This window comes from Poecilia reticulata, chromosome 20 (genome assembly GCF_904066995.2).
Source record: "Poecilia reticulata chromosome 20, P_reticulata-male-v2, whole genome shotgun sequence".
In the NCBI taxonomy this organism is placed as follows: Eukaryota; Metazoa; Chordata; class Actinopteri; order Cyprinodontiformes; family Poeciliidae; genus Poecilia; species Poecilia reticulata.
The window spans coordinates 15,325,768-15,343,177 of NC_088849.1; the positions used below are offsets into that span (position 1 = coordinate 15,325,768).

At 39.9% G+C, this 17,410-nt stretch overlaps 3 protein-coding genes across 3 annotated transcripts; all 3 read right to left on the minus strand.

The window, feature by feature from the left end:
- Positions 1 to 58: 58 nt before the first annotated feature.
- Positions 59 to 4,945, minus strand: c1qtnf9 (C1q and TNF related 9). Its single transcript, XM_008396270.3, has 3 exons — positions 3,310 to 4,945; positions 3,098 to 3,160; positions 59 to 2,178 (listed from the first exon to the last, which is right to left on the minus strand). The coding sequence occupies exons 1-3, from the start codon at positions 3,494 to 3,496 to the stop codon at positions 1,409 to 1,411; spliced, it is 1,020 nt and encodes a 339-aa protein (XP_008394492.2). The 5' UTR covers positions 3,497 to 4,945; the 3' UTR covers positions 59 to 1,408.
- A 289-nt stretch (positions 4,946 to 5,234) lies between these two features.
- tagln3b (transgelin 3b) lies at positions 5,235 to 10,171 on the minus strand. Its single transcript, XM_008396269.3, has 5 exons — positions 9,786 to 10,171; positions 8,259 to 8,490; positions 7,220 to 7,394; positions 6,325 to 6,427; positions 5,235 to 6,230 (listed from the first exon to the last, which is right to left on the minus strand). Exons 2-5 carry the CDS (start codon positions 8,436 to 8,438, stop codon positions 6,089 to 6,091), a joined length of 600 nt encoding a protein of 199 aa, XP_008394491.1. The 5' UTR covers positions 8,439 to 8,490; positions 9,786 to 10,171; the 3' UTR covers positions 5,235 to 6,088.
- Positions 10,172 to 13,274: 3,103 nt separating this feature from the next.
- Positions 13,275 to 17,032, minus strand: abhd10b (abhydrolase domain containing 10, depalmitoylase b). The gene is made up of 5 exons (XM_008396268.3): positions 16,873 to 17,032; positions 16,265 to 16,451; positions 14,884 to 14,995; positions 14,090 to 14,227; positions 13,275 to 13,981 (listed from the first exon to the last, which is right to left on the minus strand). Exons 1-5 carry the CDS (start codon positions 16,964 to 16,966, stop codon positions 13,640 to 13,642), a joined length of 873 nt encoding a protein of 290 aa, XP_008394490.1. The 5' UTR covers positions 16,967 to 17,032; the 3' UTR covers positions 13,275 to 13,639.
- Between the last annotated feature and the right edge of the window lie 378 nt (positions 17,033 to 17,410).

The following is a 17,410-nucleotide window of genomic DNA, read 5'->3' on the forward strand; positions in this document are numbered from 1 at the left end:
TTGTTCTATATTGTAAGACAACGAAAAGGTGAGACAAAAGATACAATCCAGACATTCCTGTCGTCTGATTAATCATTTAATAAACTCATGTTTACTTTTTTTTAAACTCCAAATCTATATGCAACACGAGAAAACCTATACAAAACAATTCCACTGGAAATAGTTTGATAAAGAGCCAAAATGAGACATCACTGGCACCAAAATAAAACCTAGTAAAATATTAAACAAATGCAAATAAATAAATGTATAATAATAAAATCAATTGAAAGAAGAAACAAAAGGCTTAACATAGCTACTCTGTCTATTTCTTTGATAGCAAAAATGACATATAATGTTCCAGTGTTGTGATCCAGTTATGATTCAGATAATTCAGAAGTTTTCCATATACAAAAGGAAAAATGTCACTGTCCTTTATACAATGACACTGTTTAACAGAGGCATTAAATCCACAAAGTCAGCATGTTCTGTTCCTGATGGGTTTCATTTCATAATGTACATGTAATGTTTGCCTTCCCAACCAGCTTTGTTTTGGTTTCCAAGGTCTAAAATTCATTGTTAGAGATTGTGACTTATCTCTATTTTACTTAGAATAATAAAAATAAAAAACCCTTTTGCGCAATTTTTTTGCAACACTGGTGCCCAGCTTAGTTCAACAGGCAGCATGTGACTGAACTGGCCACAAGTCCAACATCTTTTTGGCGGATTCTGAGAGTACCTTCTTGTCCTGGGGACATCAAAGCAATTCTTAAAACAATCACAGGACAATATTAAAGATTTCAATTTGGAAATTTCATAGGCTCGCACATTTTTGATACGCTTTGTCTGTCCAGTATTTCTGAAATAAACGTGTAAACTCTTTATACGGTTTTTAATTTATTTGCACAGAGACAATGCACAACACTTCATTAACCTTTTGAAAGGACACATGCATGATACAAGCTTAAAGTAAAAACGCCAATTTCCATTTACAGTTCCTGAACAGGTTGATGTAATTTTGTAGGATTTAACAGATCATCACTTGATGAAAACTCATTTTGGTAATTAATTAAATGCATATTTTACAAACATACATAAACTTTTCTGTACAATGGAAATATCTTATTTGCAACTTCAGGTGAGACAATTACTAATAGTTACACTTGTATAACTTTCATCTTATTTGGAAAATCCTTTCAACTTTATTTAGCAGAAGATATGTAGATAATGTAGCTGTTTACTGTCTGAAATAATGGAAACAAAATGCAAATTAATTTTAATGTAATTACTTTGAAATATAATTTCCATTTTTCCAGGAGACCCTTTTTCTCCATTTTTGAATTTTTGAATGAAATTAATTTCATTGGATCACAATTAGATCGAAGTAACACTAAATTTTGTTTTATCTTAGATTTTTGTTGAAAATCTTCAATTAAGACCCAAAGATTATGAACCCAGAGAAGGTGGTGTCGTCATCTTCATCAGCATACAGCCCGTTGAACAGCTCTCCTCCAACCACCTGCAGCCACACTTTGTCCCCCACGTCCAGGTGCAGCACAGCGCCCCCTGCTGCCTGGTCCTCGCTGGTCTGGTAGTTGTCCGTGGTGTGGATGATTTTGACCCCATTCTTCATTAGGGCCACTTTCACGTTTCTGGAGAAGACGGTGATGTGGTAGGTAAAGAAGTAGGCGCCTGCTACGGGGCACGTGTATCTCCCTGTCTGTGAGTCGTAGTGGTTCTGTTGGTTGTAAATAATCTTGTCGAACCGGATCGGAAAGTTGGCTGGTGGAAGTTTACTACGCGCTGTGAGTCCCACGGAGAAGGCGCTTTTGGGGATGACAGGAGACTCTCCCTTTTCGCCGCTTTCACCCTTCTCACCCCGAGAACCCCTTTCGCCACGGTAACCAATGTTGCCTTTGTGACCCGGCACACCCAATTCTCCCTTAGGCCCTGGCTTACCAGGAGGTCCCAGTGGCCCCTGAATACCTCTGTCACCTCTGAGGCCAATTTCCCCCTTTGGACCATGTGGTCCTGGCGGGCCTAAATCTCCTTTAAGTCCTTGGGGTCCTGGCAAGCCAAGTTCTCCCTTGCTTCCTTTTATGCCGATTGGTCCCTGTATTCCTTGGGGCCCCATTTTTCCAGGAGATCCCTTTTCTCCATTTTCTCCTTTTTTCCCTTTAGGCCCAACATTACCAATAGCACCTGGAGAGATTGAATAAAGAAATAAATAAAAATAGGAGTGAAAACCGACACTCATTACAAGCCTATGTGTATTTTATTGTCATTTTGTTTTACATGACAAATCGATACAATGCCGTACGTAACTTTTAAACAGGAGCATCGTTTTCAAAATTTTTACACCAGTTCTGGTGGAATAATTTATAGACAACCATTAGCCATGAACCTGACTAATCTGGACTTCAGGGTAGAGTGGCAAGAGGAGATGGTGTTTATGTCAGAAAAACATAGCACCCTGGGTACACCATGTGGAAAATGATGGTGGCTGTGTCATGCTGAGGGGAAGTATTTTTTTTTTTTTACAGCAGAGACAGGGAAAGTGGTGAGAATTGATGGGAAGATGCATGTTAGTTAAATACAGAGCAATCCTGTAAAAGCTGTTTGAGGTTATAAAAGACTAAACATGGGTGTGGATCACTGCAAGTGCATGTGTTAGAACGGCCCAGTCAAAGTCCAGACTTTACTCTCACTGAGAATCTGTTTCAAAACTTGAAAGGTGCTGTTGGCAGACATCCCTCGGTGTGCAACACTGGTTAGAAACATACAGCTGTATTTGCAGTGAAAGGCAGTACTGTAAAGTGTTGGCAGTTCACTAATCAGGTTACCTCAATAGTAAATGTTGTGAAGGTGTTGATGACACACTTTTAGATTTTTATAATAAGAAATGTTGAAAGCCATGAGATATTTAGACTCTGCTTCAAAATGGTCTGCCACATAAAATTACGATGACATACATTAAAGTTTCTAATTGTTCTTCAAGGGACATGAATACTTTTGCAAGTAAATGGTAGATACTTCAATGTAATGCTTTAAAGTAAGCAGAAATATATTGGTTTTTTTTTGTTTTGTTTTTTATTGCAATGTTGTTATTTTGAATACATACCTGTGTCTCCATTGATTCCTTTTAGGCCATCGGTACCGGCTGGTCCCGAAGGGCCAACTTCACCTTTACGCGAAACATCAATACAAAATTGTTTTTAAATGTTTGCAATCAACACTTTGATGATAATATATTGAAACACATATTACACTTTATTAAATATGGCTCAAGTCGCATTACAGTCAAGCCTTTAAAAAGTCTTCTTCTGAACTTGCCTTGGTCTCCTTTGTCCCCTCTGAGTCCATCTCTACCGTCTCTCCCTGGTGAACCATTGTGCCCAGGATCGCCTGGTATTCCAGGATACCCACAAATGCAGCCTTTACTTGGTGTTGTTTCCTCTGCAACGCATCTGACGACCAAGAGCAGGAGCAGGAGAGCAACCCTAAAGCTTATCTGCGACATTGCACATACTGTACCTGTACCTTTAGACTTTTAGAAGCTCAAGCATGGCACGGAGTAACTTCTATTACCCAAAAGGCTGACCCCCGAGATCCTACATGCAACAGTGGCAACGTGCATGAGAGAAGCCAACGACTCACAGGCAGGGCAAAGCTTAACAAATGCATCCTCATTGGTCACTGTATATGGTTTAGTTATTGACTGTGCTCCATCAGTTATGCATGGCCTGTGTCCCTTCAGATGCTTCTCTAGTCCGTCTGAGGCTAATAATAAGCTCAGACTCACAGTGTCTGAGAATAGGAAGATAGAGAGGACCAAATAGTTTCACTTGAGCTGCCTGTCTGTGCAGAGGAGAAAATAAGACATTATCCCTGGGCGAGTAGTTACACGCTTTGACATGTCACTGGCAGATTTCATATTAATTTATTGCTCAGTAAAAATAATCTGATGTATGAAGTGACCTTTGGATTAAAAGGCTGTTGCCTTTTGGCTTGATGGCCCACACTGATTGGACTTCGTTTATTCGTCCAGCGCTAGCAGGGTTTTGGTTTCATATGTACCATTAAGAAGGAGCAACACAAAGAAGATCAGCTGGCATGAACCTGATCAGAGGCATTCAACTATGAATAGTCAAAACATCCTGAACATCCTGGCTTTTCTAATTAATTTAAAGCTGTTTTTCCCTGTTGATCTCGAATAATCATGGCACCATGTGTCAATGGGTTTCACTTACTTTGTGTTCACCTTCCCCCAATTACATTTAATTATGGTGTTGTTCAGTTCATGTGTTTACATGGTGTACAAAAATAAGTATGCAGTTAAAATGTTTCAGTTTTTTCACAATACAACCACAAACCTTAATTTTATGTTCTGTATGAAGGTGATGAAAGAAAAATTATGCATGGTTTTTACACTTTTTTATATCTAAAATCTGAAAAGTGCAGCCTGCACCTTTATTCAGACCCTCTGAGCTAGTACCATGTACAGAACCACCACATCCTGATTTCACAGCTGGTAGTACTTCAGGGTATATTGTATCTCTACTATCTTTGTATAGGCTGAAATATTTTCACGTCCTTTGGCGTGAAAATATTTCACGCCAAAGGAACAAGTATTTGTGTCATACTTGTTCCATTTCCTGATCGTCTGAGATAAGATATTGTTTTATAACCTAGAGGTGCTTTAAACCCTGACCTGTCTGCTGTGTTCCTTGGTTGATTTATGAATGACTGATAAAGATTTTTGATTACTGACCCCCGTAAGTTGAGATTTTTTTGGACAACATCCTCCTTTTCTTTCTCCAAATTAGAATTAAATGTTTGCGTACCTTTTAAGCTCAGAGGCCTGCAATTAAAGCGTCCAGTTCTATAAATTAATTTAAAAAAATTCTAAACCAGGTCTTTGATCAGTGTAATTTTGATTTTGGCAACATATACACTCAAATGATTCAATTCCTTCCCCTTAAGTAAGGAAAGATGAGCCTTCAACATCATTAGAAGAGCATTGAGAGATTTGATTTCCTACTCATGCTGCTAAACAAAAGGTTACTGTTATTCTGGCTCGGATCAGAAACCAGCATCCAAATAATTGTGCAGACACTTTATTAGATTGTGCACAGTGAGCAGAGACAATAAGGATGGCGGCAAAGGAGGAGCGGGAACATAAAGCCAAGATAGGAGAAAAAACACTCAGTGCCTGCAGTGAGCACACGGCATTCACCTCTCCTCAGGGAAGACAAAAATGCTTATTCATACTTTATTTTTCCAGTAATCCTTTTTACACACATCCACATATAAATAGGTTTCCAAAATACAAACAGAACACACATAAACAGTGCACATTCAAGCAACATGTTTACCTGGCACCATGAACCTTTTATTGTCAAACGTGTTGGCTACTGCACATTCACATGTTGCACCGTGCACATATTAGACACAGCATGAACAAATATGGAACAGATAACAAACGAGGGCATGGCTCAGAACAAATGACGCTCATCTATAATTTAATACCAGCAGATCAAGGAACCAGCCTTTGAAGTCCCATAACCAGGCACAACGTGAGGTTGATTTGGTTACAGAAGAAACAGCAACAAGTCTTCAGGCAGAACCGCAGAGACTTTGTCATTGATTGAGCCTTGTTAGGATTAAGGCTAAAGAATCACACAGGAACAGAATAGTCTATGATCATCAAAATATAGGAAATATGTATAAATAACAATACACCATGCCTTAACAGTCACTTTGAGTATCTCTGTAAACAAGTGTACAGTACAGATGGCTTTTATTGTAGTTAATTAAATAAAAACAAAATACACATTGTGTAAACAAATAGTATAATACGGAGGTAAGAAGGCAAAAGAAAAGAGAGAATAATACAGAAGAAGCATGAAGACATAAATCTGCAGTGTAGTTGACATCATTTTATTAAGAAGTGAAGGAAAACAGTGTTGGGCAAAAGCAGCAATTACAGGGAAGTTGAGGTTAAGATGGCAGGTGTGGCAAAGCTTAGGAGAGTTTTATTTTAGGGCTACCGCATTTGTGGGATTAGTAGAAAAACAAAGTCTGAGATCAAGGATTAGAGGGGGTGGGGGGTCTACATGATCTGACGGTGCATACCGTAGCCCGTCATGCCGGCCTGGGAAGCGCCACGGTTGCTGCCCATCTGCAGGCCGATCAAACTCTGTCCTTGGCGCAGCTGCTCTTCAGTAAACTCTCGTCTGTACCCCTGGGCTTTCCTGTGCGTGTACAACAAGAGGGTTGTACATGTGTGAGGTCTCTGAAGGTGAGTTTTTGATGTTTTCAGAGTTTTTTTATTTTTTTATTCCGTACCTGTGGAACCAGTCTCGGTCACCTTTGTATTGGCCGTCGTCCTTTGTGACAGCCAAACTTCCCAGAGCCATCAGGGTTCTTTGCACTGCTGCCATGTCTTTTCCTATAACCAGCAAACATGTGGAAGAAAATGTTCTGGTCAGATAACAGAAAAGCTAAAAAAAAAAAAAAAAAAGCCCAACATGCAAAACACCAAATGTGAAGATAAATTAACAGAAAACGTGCATAATAAAATATGGTTGCAGCAACATCATGTGGGAATGATTTTCGTTAATAGAAATAGAGAAGATGATCAGAGTTTTGGGGGAAATTGGGTCCATAGGTACAATTATTTTTCAAACACTTTCAGTGTATTTTGTTGATATTTTGTTAAATCTTTACATGACATACCAAAACAAAGATGAGCCAAGATGAATGAAGGGAAAGGAGGCAGAGTTTTCAGTTTTTCAGTAATGAAAAATGTTGCATGCATTTGGAGTTATTCCAAACAACTTCCTTCAGAAGTCGTCCAATTAGTAAACAAGAGTCTTAGCGTGTGTAATTTAATATTAACATAAGTACAGCTGTTCTGTGAAGCCCTTAGATATTTGAAAATGCCATCTCCACTGTGGAATATGGTGGTGGCAGCATCATGATGTGGGGATGTTTCTCTTCTGCAGGGTCAGGAATGCTGACCCAAACTGTTAGGAAGATCGATGAAGCTAAATGCAGGACAGTCCTGGTAGGAAAACCTGACAACTGTTAGGAATAGAGATCCGCCTTCCAGCAGGACAGCTCAGAGACTACTGTATTAAAGCGGCCCAGTTAAAGTTCGGACCTCTCCATCCAATCTAAGTGAAATTGGGCTTTTTGTAAAGATACATAAAAAAAAATTAAGCTACATATATGTCCTCACCTTCCCAGAGGTCCACGGTTTGAAAAATATCTGTGGTTGTGACTCCATAAGCTTCTGCTGCTTGCAGGAACTGGGAGATCTTCTCCATCTGTTTGAAGGCCATTTGAGTCTCAGGAATCTTTTTGATGGGTTCTTTGCCCCGCGGATAAAGACTGTTTATGAGTCGACAGAGAATCTGTTACAGAGGAAGGACAGAAGTCTGCCTTAGTCATCCTGCGAACAGAACCTTCGGCGCCAAGCCACGATGAGACTCTCAGTATTTGCTGGTATCTAATGCGATTCACAGAGTTTCTACTTTTGCTACTTGACATTTAAAATCTCTGCCAGAATAACATGCATATAAAAGAGAGCTAAAAAAAACTATATTTTTAAATCTACCTTTGTATAAATTTGGATTTATTTTGTGAGTCTTACCCTGAATGGTGGTTTATAAATAAAGTTTTACTTACTTATTGCTCCTCAGGAAAGAGCACAAAAGACATTAAATTTGGCTTTTAAAACTGAAATGTATTTAAAATTCTCATAAAAATGTAAAAAAATAAAATAATGCTACCTTAAATTAACTTGTAAGAAGGATGCATTTTTATCTAAGCAGCTGCATTTTTGTGAAGAAATCAACCAATTTCCCCCTGGTTTTTGCTTTCATGGATTTTTCTGAAAAATTTGTCTTAGCAGGTTTATCTGCAGCATTTAGCTAAAAGTCACAGCAGCACACAGCCTGTTGTGGAGTTCAGAAAAAAGTCTTTGCAACAATAATGTTTTTCACTTAAGATGCTGAAAATCCCTAAGAATGTGCACAGAAAGACTTAGCAGATAGCAGGTTAAAATTTTACGTCTGGTTTTTTACTTTTTGAATAAAACTAGTGAGTAAAACAGTTTTTCTAAATCTCTACCTTGAGAACAATTTTTATTAAGCGCAATAAGTAAGAGGGCACATAAATTGGGCATCATGTGGCAGCCATTTCATATCTGTCAGCGCTATTATGTTGTATCTTAAATAATTCAAAGTATATCTATTTTAGGGACTGCAGCCGCTCACCGTTCCGTCCATCAGCCACGTCTGGAAGTTCTGCTTTCCCGGCTGCGGTTTCTCCAGGTTTCCTCCACTCTGTGCGACTATCCAGTCCACCAGGCGCTGCTCCAGGTCAGGATCGTACTTCTGTTCGATCTTCTCCTGCACCTCGCGGCTCAGTCCGTAACTGGGCCCTCGGTTCGCCATGGCAGGCCTTCCTTAGAATCTATAGTGAACAACGTGTGGACGTCCAGCTGTCCTGAAGGAAGTAGATGTTACAGACTGAGTTAAGTGAGAATAAAAACAGAAACAACTTTGCTTATCTTTTGTTGTGTGGGTTTGTCTGTACTAGCTTTACTAATCAAAAGACTAAAATTAAGAAAAAATATTTAAAAATAGCTCAAAGTCCATGAGATTGTATAAAGATTGTTGACAAAAGTTTTTACCTGCTGTTTGAGAATTTCTAGAATCTCTGAATTTTGACTGGACCATTACAGTCAAAGTCAAAGCTTTGGCTGCATGTTTCGGGTTGTCCTGCTAGAAGGACCTCTGAACCCAGTCTCACCTTTTTTGCAACCTCCAGCAGCCTCCCTTTCCATATTGAAGAAAAGCTTACTCACAGCATGCTGATGCCCCCACCATGCTTCATCATGGGGATGGAGCCTGGTGGCCACGAAACAGAACAGCTATATTCGTACTGAAATAAGATTTCACAGGAAAAACTATTTCTTATTCTAAATGCTACTGGTTGCACTGGATTTTATTTATTTTTGTTAAACTGAAAACCATATTTTTCCTTTGAGTTTACATTCATGCTCTTTTTTATGTTGTTCTGTCACTTAAACACCCGCTAGAAAACCTCGAATTTATGACTGTAATAAAACTAAATGAAAGTAGTGAATAATTTAGCAATCACTTCAGTGATTAAGCTGAGCTTTATCACTCGTGTAATTCTTTTAATTGAATATTTTTACTACTATGCTTTGCACGAAATCTGCTGCAAATCTGTGGAGGCATTGAAAAAAAGAAGGGTGTGGTCTGCTGGCTGCCGTCCCGAGCGAGGACAAGCTCTCTTATTGCTATGACAACAACCTGCTTCCGGCTGGCTGGGCTCAGTGATGCTGCTTCATATGACCTACAGTGGACAGTGACGCAAATTAAATCACTGAATGTATGCAGAAACTTCACAATCGCACAGAACAGCCATGTTCACAGCTGATCACACGCATCACAGCGTGCAACTGTGTTTTGCAAAATCATGTCAGATCCGCTGTGACGTAAACGTGATCTTTTCTGAGTCTTCAGAAATGAGCAGTTTTTCCAAGTTAATAAAGGTTTTCTTCTAAAACGTCTCACCTTCCATTTTAAGTCTTTGCAACGCATTCTTGCCGTTTCTTCGAACTGTTTGAATTAAAAGAAGAAGAAAAAAAAAGAAAAAGAAAAACTGCTGCGCACACAAAGCTGCGACATATTGCATCGATTGCATAAACATTGACGCCTCACATATGGCAAACACGCTGTCAGTAGTTTTCAAGGATGAAATGTGTCACTTACTGCAAAAGGAAAGCGCGATCACTGGTGTCCCGTATCCCAACACTGAGCTTATTCAGAGCAGAGGACGATGATGCTGAAGTGCTGAAGCATCCATAAAGCGCAGGACGAGCGCGCCTCCGGGCCAGACTGGACCTCACTCTGTCCGGGAGGGGTCGACTCGCTGGGTTTTATATGCACCAGCTCCACCAAGAGGGGGACGAGGGGTGGAGGGGTCCCTGCGGACGCTCAGCAGCGGAATGCGACGTGACTCCTCTGTCCCGGATGGCGGTCAGTGTGTTAGTGCCTGCTCAGCTGTGTGCAAAGTGACCCCCTCCATCCCTCAGCCCCTCAGCAAGCAAGGCCACATGAATGCGTCAAATCAATTGTCTGCAAGCCAATACTGATCGGCTCTGTGTCCAAAACAACCCCCACAAAATGATCTTGTCCTCAGAGTCAGCTAAATTCAGTTCAGTGATTTGATCACTGGCTCCTCGCTCACATTTATTTGCACAAGTGCTAAAAAAAATAATGATTGAAAGAAATGTTTTATTTTATTACAGTAAACTGAAAAACTCTGAACTCATTTTTTAATGTAAAAAAACTGAAAAGCCCGAGCCTTTCAGAGTACGAAGGAAGACAGGAAGGAAAGAATGATGCAAAGAAGTATCACGGTGAAAAAAGTTCACCGTGATAAGAGCCCATGTGGAGGACCTATAGAGCCACAGATTGCACACATTTCAAAATCAGAGCAGAGAGAGGGAGAGATTTTGACTACTTCTCCTGTTGAACAATCTCTAAGTTCAGAGTTCTGGGTTCTTTTCTCCAGTCTTCTCTTTCACTAACCCCACCACCTTGCGTCAGTTTTGTCATGCAGTTTTGGATTTTTGTCCCACTGAAAGATCTAATGATGATCTGTTGTAGTTCCACCAGACCTTTTTCTTTGAACGTCCTGATACTTCAAAGACAGTCATGATGTCTGCACTCAACAACAGGCCCACAGCATCACAGCATCCGCCACCATGCTCAACAGAAGCTGTAACATCTTTTTCTAAAATATTCATATTTTTTTTGTTTGACTCTGAGCCAAAATAGAGTGTTTGTCTTAAATGACCAAAGCACACAGTTCAAAGCACAGTACAAGGAGAGTTTGGCAAACTCCTTGTGATAGCAGGAGAGAAGGCATCTTCTTCCAACCACAAACAACTGGTTGGCATGGACACAACTCCTTATGGTTGTTATGGAAATCTGACTCCAGGATCCCACTCTGTGCTGAGTTCTTTAATTCTGAGCTTTGTGGGCGTTTTTACTCCCCTTAGCATCCTCGTCACTGAGGCAAGACAAGCCTTGATCCTCATTCAACCCAGTTAAAGTGGTTAAAACTAATAGTTCTTTGCGTTACCCTGGAAACAGTGAGTTAAAGATTACCAATTAGAAGTTCCTAAAAAATTAAGAGCAATGTAAAACAAAACGTTTGATAACCGTTTTTGTAAAATAGTTATTTCTTATCATGGGATGTTTGTTTAATATGCTGCTTCCGTATAATATATATTTTTTTATTTACACATCCTTACCAGGAGTTCCAGTACATGAGGATGGCACAGTAGCTTCTTCCCAAAAACACTCTCATCCTTTCCCTTAGCGTCCTTCTGTAAAATGACATTTAGACATGAGCATAAAAAATGACCAACTACAGAGTTCAGTCATAACTTAAAGGTCAGCGGTGCAGTCGAGAGGAGCTGAGAGAAAGTGGTTGATTTGCCCCATTAAACACAGAGCAGCTAGTGGACAATTACATATTAATAATCAACTGTTCAGCTGCTCCGCTCAGTGACTAGAGGACAGCAGGCTTCAGATGGATGTGGAGAAAAAGAATAAAATAAAACCTGTGATGGCCGCAACAGAAAACCGCAAATAGTAAAAGCTCAGAGCCAGGATTCACAGGGCTGTCAGGATAAATGCTTTGCACTTTATGTTATTGTTCAGTGATCATGTAAATGAGACAAAAATGTCCTGATTTAGTTGTTTTGCAGTAACACTGTTTTGAGTTTTTGTTGTTTCTCCAGTAACTGTATAAGATTTCTAAATTCTGTTTCATTTCTCATAAGGATGATGTAAAAAAAACAAACAACACTTGTCATATGATCCAAAATACAACTGATATCAAAAAGTCCATGTGAAATCTGAAACATAGCTAATCCAAAATGATTGCTGCAACTTCATTTGTGCTGCTTCTGCAAGATTTTAAATGAGACTGAAGAGCCAATATTTGTGTATCACACGATAAACTATCATCCGACAGCAAGTGCAGGAAACATTGACATCTGATAATCGTCTAAGGAGCTGATGTTCTTGGAAATAAACACTAAGGTTAATCTATGCAAAGATTGATTTTCTTAATATCAGCCTCGTTTGGGATTATCATCATGTGGAGACACTCAAATGTGTCCAAGTTTCCCGCATCTGAACCAAACTGTCATTCTCTGATAAAAAGAAATTGATCTTAATGTCCGGGAGCCACAAAGGTCATGCCTATCTTAACTTTCCAGGATGTAGTGAACTTTACATTTACAGACACAGAGAAAGTGTCAAACAAGAAAGAAAAATGTTTTACTGTCAGCAGAGACAAAGATTGAGCTACTTTGCTGCAACGACAACGTTTGGAGGAGTCAAGGTGAGGTTTTAAAGTCAGAAGCACTGTACCAAGTGTCAAGCATGGCGGTAAAAGTGTCATGCTCATGTTTTACTGTCAGTGCAGCTGGTATGTTGCACTTTTTAAGCTCAATTTCAAATCTACTCCAATATGGCTATTTGAACACAACTTAGTTTTCCAACTGGACAAGGACTCAAAACCCGAACCAGAACTAGTGTTGGAATGGATGCAGCAGAGTGAGATCGAACCTACCAAAACCTTCCTAAGAAAGTTATAAACTACAAATAGAAGCCAGGTTCATGATATCCCAATAATTTAAAGGAGTTCTATTATTTCTGCAAATAAATGTTTATATTCAGCTGATATTAGTGGGGGTATGTGCATACATTTACGAATGTGTATCAAATGCAACATTATGCATCTGCAAAATCTCCAAATGAATGACATTCATGTCACTGATGAATGTATGTAAACTTCCAAACTGTGTAGTTGATGTCAGACTCTAAAAGGCTCAGTTTGAATGTAAAAAAACGAAAACAAAAGTTATTTGTTTCATGAGAAAAATAAACCAGTTTAACAAGTTTGGGTCCTTTCCCTCTTCTTTACCTGCATTTATTCTGTTTAACACCATCAAGATGAAATTGGTCAGAAATTCTTGTTAGTTTGTTTAAAATTTTAGACCTAGGGGAAAAACGTTCTTGGCGTAGTATTCATAATATAGAACTAAAAGAATATTCCCTTTATTCTTTCTACAATAGAGGTCAAAGTTTAGAAAATGCTCCCTCTGTCAATTATGTTTACTCTGCTTTAACTCGGCTTCGTGAAGAGTGTGTCGACTTTCAGAAACTTACGACCTGCACTCTGGTGTGCAGAGGTTTTATTGGCAAAAAATAGGTGAAAACTGGATATAAAGGCACAGGAAAACTGTGTATGCTAGGAGATAGAGGGGAAACAGTGTAACAGTAAGAATGACAACAAAGACGGCTAATCATAATTCTCAATACAACAACCAGAAACATGAAAATGCAACCTGAACATTTTAGGGTTCATTACTGTTTGCAACATAATGAGATGACAGACAAAAATAGGACAAAAAAAAAAAACAAACAACTGATGCATCATAGGTGACGTTTGGCAGAGCAACATGCCGTTGTTTGGTTATTTTTCCTTGAGGGCAGACTTCCCAGCTAGCAGTCAAATCCTGAACATCTCCTCTCTCCCTTCTTCAGACCATGGTGGTCAGCTTGTCTATCAGATCATCAATAGTGTAGACCATGAGCTTGATGTCGTCCTTCTCGGACATGCGGTGCTGGCCGTTCCGCCTCAGAATGATGTCCACGTCGGGGCTGAGGACGCGCTCCGCGACCTGCATGGAGATGTGCCAGGGCACGTCCTCGTCTTTGAGGCCGTGAATGAGCCGTACGGGGCAGGTGATGGGGATGGGGCTCTGAAGCACACAGTGGTTTTCCGCCTCACGCAAGAAGTCCATGCTGAACTTGTACAAACCTTCCTCTGTGTGTTTGCTGGGCAGTGACCACTCGCCTTTGGCCTCTAGCTCCTTGCGAGTCTGTGGGTTTTAAATATGGAGATCACACAAAACGTTGAAAGAAAGAAAGAAAAAATAATCTGATTGTGAAACACAGCTGATGTACAGCGTGATCCAACATGGTCTCACCTCTAATGGAAGAGAGTTGAACGCCGTAACTAAGTGGTCAGCAGCAGAAGCGATGCCGACCAGTGCAGCGGTTTTCTCTGGTCTTGCGATGGCGGCCAGCAGCATGAGCCAACCGCCCAAACTGGATCCCACCAGGACCTGCAAAGAAGAAGCAAAAAACACCACAAAATGAGTTATATGAGAGAAAAAAAACATTTGAAAGCACAAAGTAAAAATAAATAAATAAATTAGGCAAAGAAAACAAACAGAAGCCAATGGTGACAGAATACTAATCCAATATGTGACCAAACAGCGCCATCTTCTGGAGAAGTGGTAAAAACAACAAAAGATTTTTTTTTTAAATATCTCACTAGCGTTTGTAGACTATGACACAGAATCTCCCCCCAAAAATATTGTTTGTGGTTATAAGATGGCAAAATTAGGAAAAGTTCAAGAGGAGTGAGGATTTTTACTAGATTCCAATTCCTTTTATGTGTGTTTTTTATGTTTTTTCTTGCTTTCAGGAGGTCTTTCAAACCAATAATCCCCATTATCCAACTAAAAAATACCGTTTCCGTTTACGGGGTAAGCTGAAAAGTTTACAATTTGAAATGTATTTGTGTTGAGATGTAACCTAGAGTTAGAAGACAGAAGGGTTTTCCTTTATGAGTCTAAAGCTGTTTGAAATCCTTACTATATTGTTTTTCTCAAGAGTCAAACAAAACTTATGAAGCTAGATGTTGCTTAAATTGTCCAAAAGTAAAAATTGAAACAAAACAAACAAAAAAAAAAATCAAAGGATGAACAATATGTACCTGCGGTCCCTCTGTTAACTCATCTAACACATAAAGAACATCTTTTTTCCAGATACCAACTGTTCCGTCAGCTAGCGCTCCCTCTGAAGCACCGTGTCCCGTGTAGTCAAACCTGAAAGAACAGAAGCAGAACAAGAGATGCCTGTGAGAAGTAGAAAATAAGATCATGGCAAGCCATTCATAGATTCACATTCACAGTTTTTTTCCTGATACCTCCTATTTATTTAAAAAAATTTGTGATCAGATCCTCCGAGAACAACTAGAAGAAGAAACTTCCCGGATCTACCTGTGAGAAGCCATGCGCACTTCAGAAACTAACAAATTGTGATCAAGCCCAAGAACTAAACTCTTTAGAATTTCTGAATGTCAAAGTGAATTTCAGAAGAAGGTTGATGCTAAATATTAATTCTTCAAATAAATGTTACATATTTACATAAATTGTTTTTTTTTCTGTGTTAACAGAGACATCTGACTGCAAAGCTGTTAAAAAGAACACAGAATGTGTGTCACTGCCAAAACCTTTGGCCATGATTGACACAAGGTAAGCCAGACAAACGGCGTATGAGTGTTAAGCAAGGTAATGGAAAAAAGAATGAATCAGCATACTTGGTATTTCATCACAAAAGTACTCATACTGCATTTGGTAGCACTGTTGCAATGCAGCAAGAAGATACTTCAGGTCTGATGTCTTTGTGCATGTTCTCTCTGTGCATGCATGGGTTCTCCCTGGGTACTCTGAATCCTCCCAAAGTCCATAACATAACGACTGTTAGCTTAACTGATCTCTCTTTATTGTTCTTAGTTCATGGTTGTCTTTCCTGTACATCTCTACATTTCCCTGCCATGGACCGGCAGCCTGCCCAGTGCGTACCCCATCTCTTGCCCTATGACCAGCGGAGACGAAACACACTTTTCCTCAATAGCAACATCTAATTTAATGTGGAAGACATCCCCAAGTCAAAAGGGGTGTATAGTCCCTCCAGCAAGTTCTGGATCTTCTAAGGCAGGTGTGCCCAAAAGTCAGTCCTCGAGGGCCGGCATCCTGCACGCTTTAGTTCTCTCCCTGGTGGTAGTAACAACTTTTTCAGCTTGTCAATGTTCCTCTTTGGCCTTCTAACGAGCCATCATTTGATGCAGGTGCGTTAAACCAGGGAGAGAACTAAAACATACAGGAAACCGGCCCTCGAGGACCCACTTTGGGTACCCCCTGTTCTAAGGGGTCTCCTCCTTTTGAGTTGTGCCCAGAAAACCTTTACACATTAGTGTTTAAAAGTAAATGTTGTAAAAGCGGTGCTAAATCCGAGAGCGTGCCAGATGTATTTTGTTCAGATCTGTTCAGCAGTCTACGTGCAGTCTTCTGTGATGGGTCTGGGTGACTTACCTGAGGTATGAGTGCCCTAACGACCTGCAGAACTCTTCCAGAGCCTCGGCTTTCTGGCCATTCATGTTGGAGCCATAGCCTGGCAGAAACACCACTCCTGGGCTCTTGCCCTTCACCCTTCTGTAAGCTAGCTTTGGAAGGTCTGGTCTGGATGCATACTGAACTGTTGATTTGTGTCGTCTGTCCGCTGTACAGCACATGGTTATTAGTTACCGAACAATGCGTTTTATAATAAAATGTCAACACAAAGGGCAACAAAGATGGCATAAAGACGAAACTATGTTGGATAAAGCGTAAACTGGCAGACATTTTATGAAAATTGGTTAAAGCATGGCAGCATTTCAGCACGTTATCACCCCCAGTCGAAGCTAATTAATGCACAACGTGTTCAAAAACACTATAATAATTTCAGATGACGTTAAAGGCTGTTATAAGAATGAAGAATAGCAGTGATTACGGTTGGAAGGTATATTGCACGCCTTTAGTTCACATTCCCTACATTTTTAAGGACGTCACAATCGCCACACCCCCTCTTGCTTATTTTTCAATTTGACGGACGTTTGAGCGTTGTAAATTTAATACTAAAAGTAGAAAGGAATTGCACAAACCTTGCAGGTGTTGTGAAGGCAGAGCTGCGACCCTTGCATTTCGTAACATTAGTGAAAGTCCTCTGCTACAGGACCTCAGCGACACGGCTGCCATACTGTTCCGCGAACACTAACGAAGTATCGCGAGAAAAGCTGTAGCAACTCTCGTTTGCTAAGAGAGTGGTTTACGTTTCAGTAATGGGGGGTCTGTGACCCCATGGCTCTGAAGCTGCTTGTGGAAAAATAGTCCTATAGCTTTTTGCTGCTTTAACCAAGAGTTTGTGGTTAGACAGTTTGCTAATTGTCCATCCATTTCTGTAAACATGTGCCAGTATGATGACCAATAAATAACCAATAGAGAGGGTGATGAAATTGTCAAATGATCAAGTTTCAGTTCAATGTTCTAAATATAGCACCCTAAGTGTAACCCTGATAATTATGTCTATGATACCTTAATCTGTTTTTAATTTTAGTAGGATTAACCTCTAGTTCCCTTTACTTGGGGAACAAGGGGTTATTAGTAGGCTGATTTAAAGTGAAATTGAAAGAGGTCCTCTCC

Excerpts from the sequence above, each read along its gene's own strand:
- c1qtnf9 (XM_008396270.3), bottom strand. The coding sequence starts at position 3,496 with ATGTCGCAGATAAGCTTTAGGGTTGCTCTCCTGCTCCTGCTCTTGGTC. Across the intron at positions 3,161-3,309 it reads AGGGGACAAAGGAGACCAAG|GTGAAGTTGGCCCTTCGGGA; the intron begins GCAAGTTCAGAA and ends TTTCGCGTAAAG. Across the intron at positions 2,179-3,097 it reads AGGAATCAATGGAGACACAG|GTGCTATTGGTAATGTTGGG; the intron begins GTATGTATTCAA and ends CAATCTCTCCAG.
- tagln3b (XM_008396269.3), bottom strand. The coding sequence starts at position 8,438 with ATGGCGAACCGAGGGCCCAGTTACGGACTGAGCCGCGAGGTGCAGGAG. Across the intron at positions 7,395-8,258 it reads CGTGGCTGATGGACGGAACG|ATTCTCTGTCGACTCATAAA; the intron begins GTGAGCGGCTGC and ends CCTCTGTAACAG. Across the intron at positions 6,428-7,219 it reads AACCGTGGACCTCTGGGAAG|GAAAAGACATGGCAGCAGTG; the intron begins GTGAGGACATAT and ends TGCTGGTTATAG.
- abhd10b (XM_008396268.3), bottom strand. The coding sequence starts at position 16,966 with ATGGCAGCCGTGTCGCTGAGGTCCTGTAGCAGAGGACTTTCACTAATG. Across the intron at positions 14,996-16,264 it reads TTAGGGCACTCATACCTCAG|GTTTGACTACACGGGACACG; the intron begins GTAAGTCACCCA and ends CTGTTCTTTCAG. Across the intron at positions 13,982-14,089 it reads TCAACTCTCTTCCATTAGAG|ACTCGCAAGGAGCTAGAGGC; the intron begins GTGAGACCATGT and ends TAAAACCCACAG.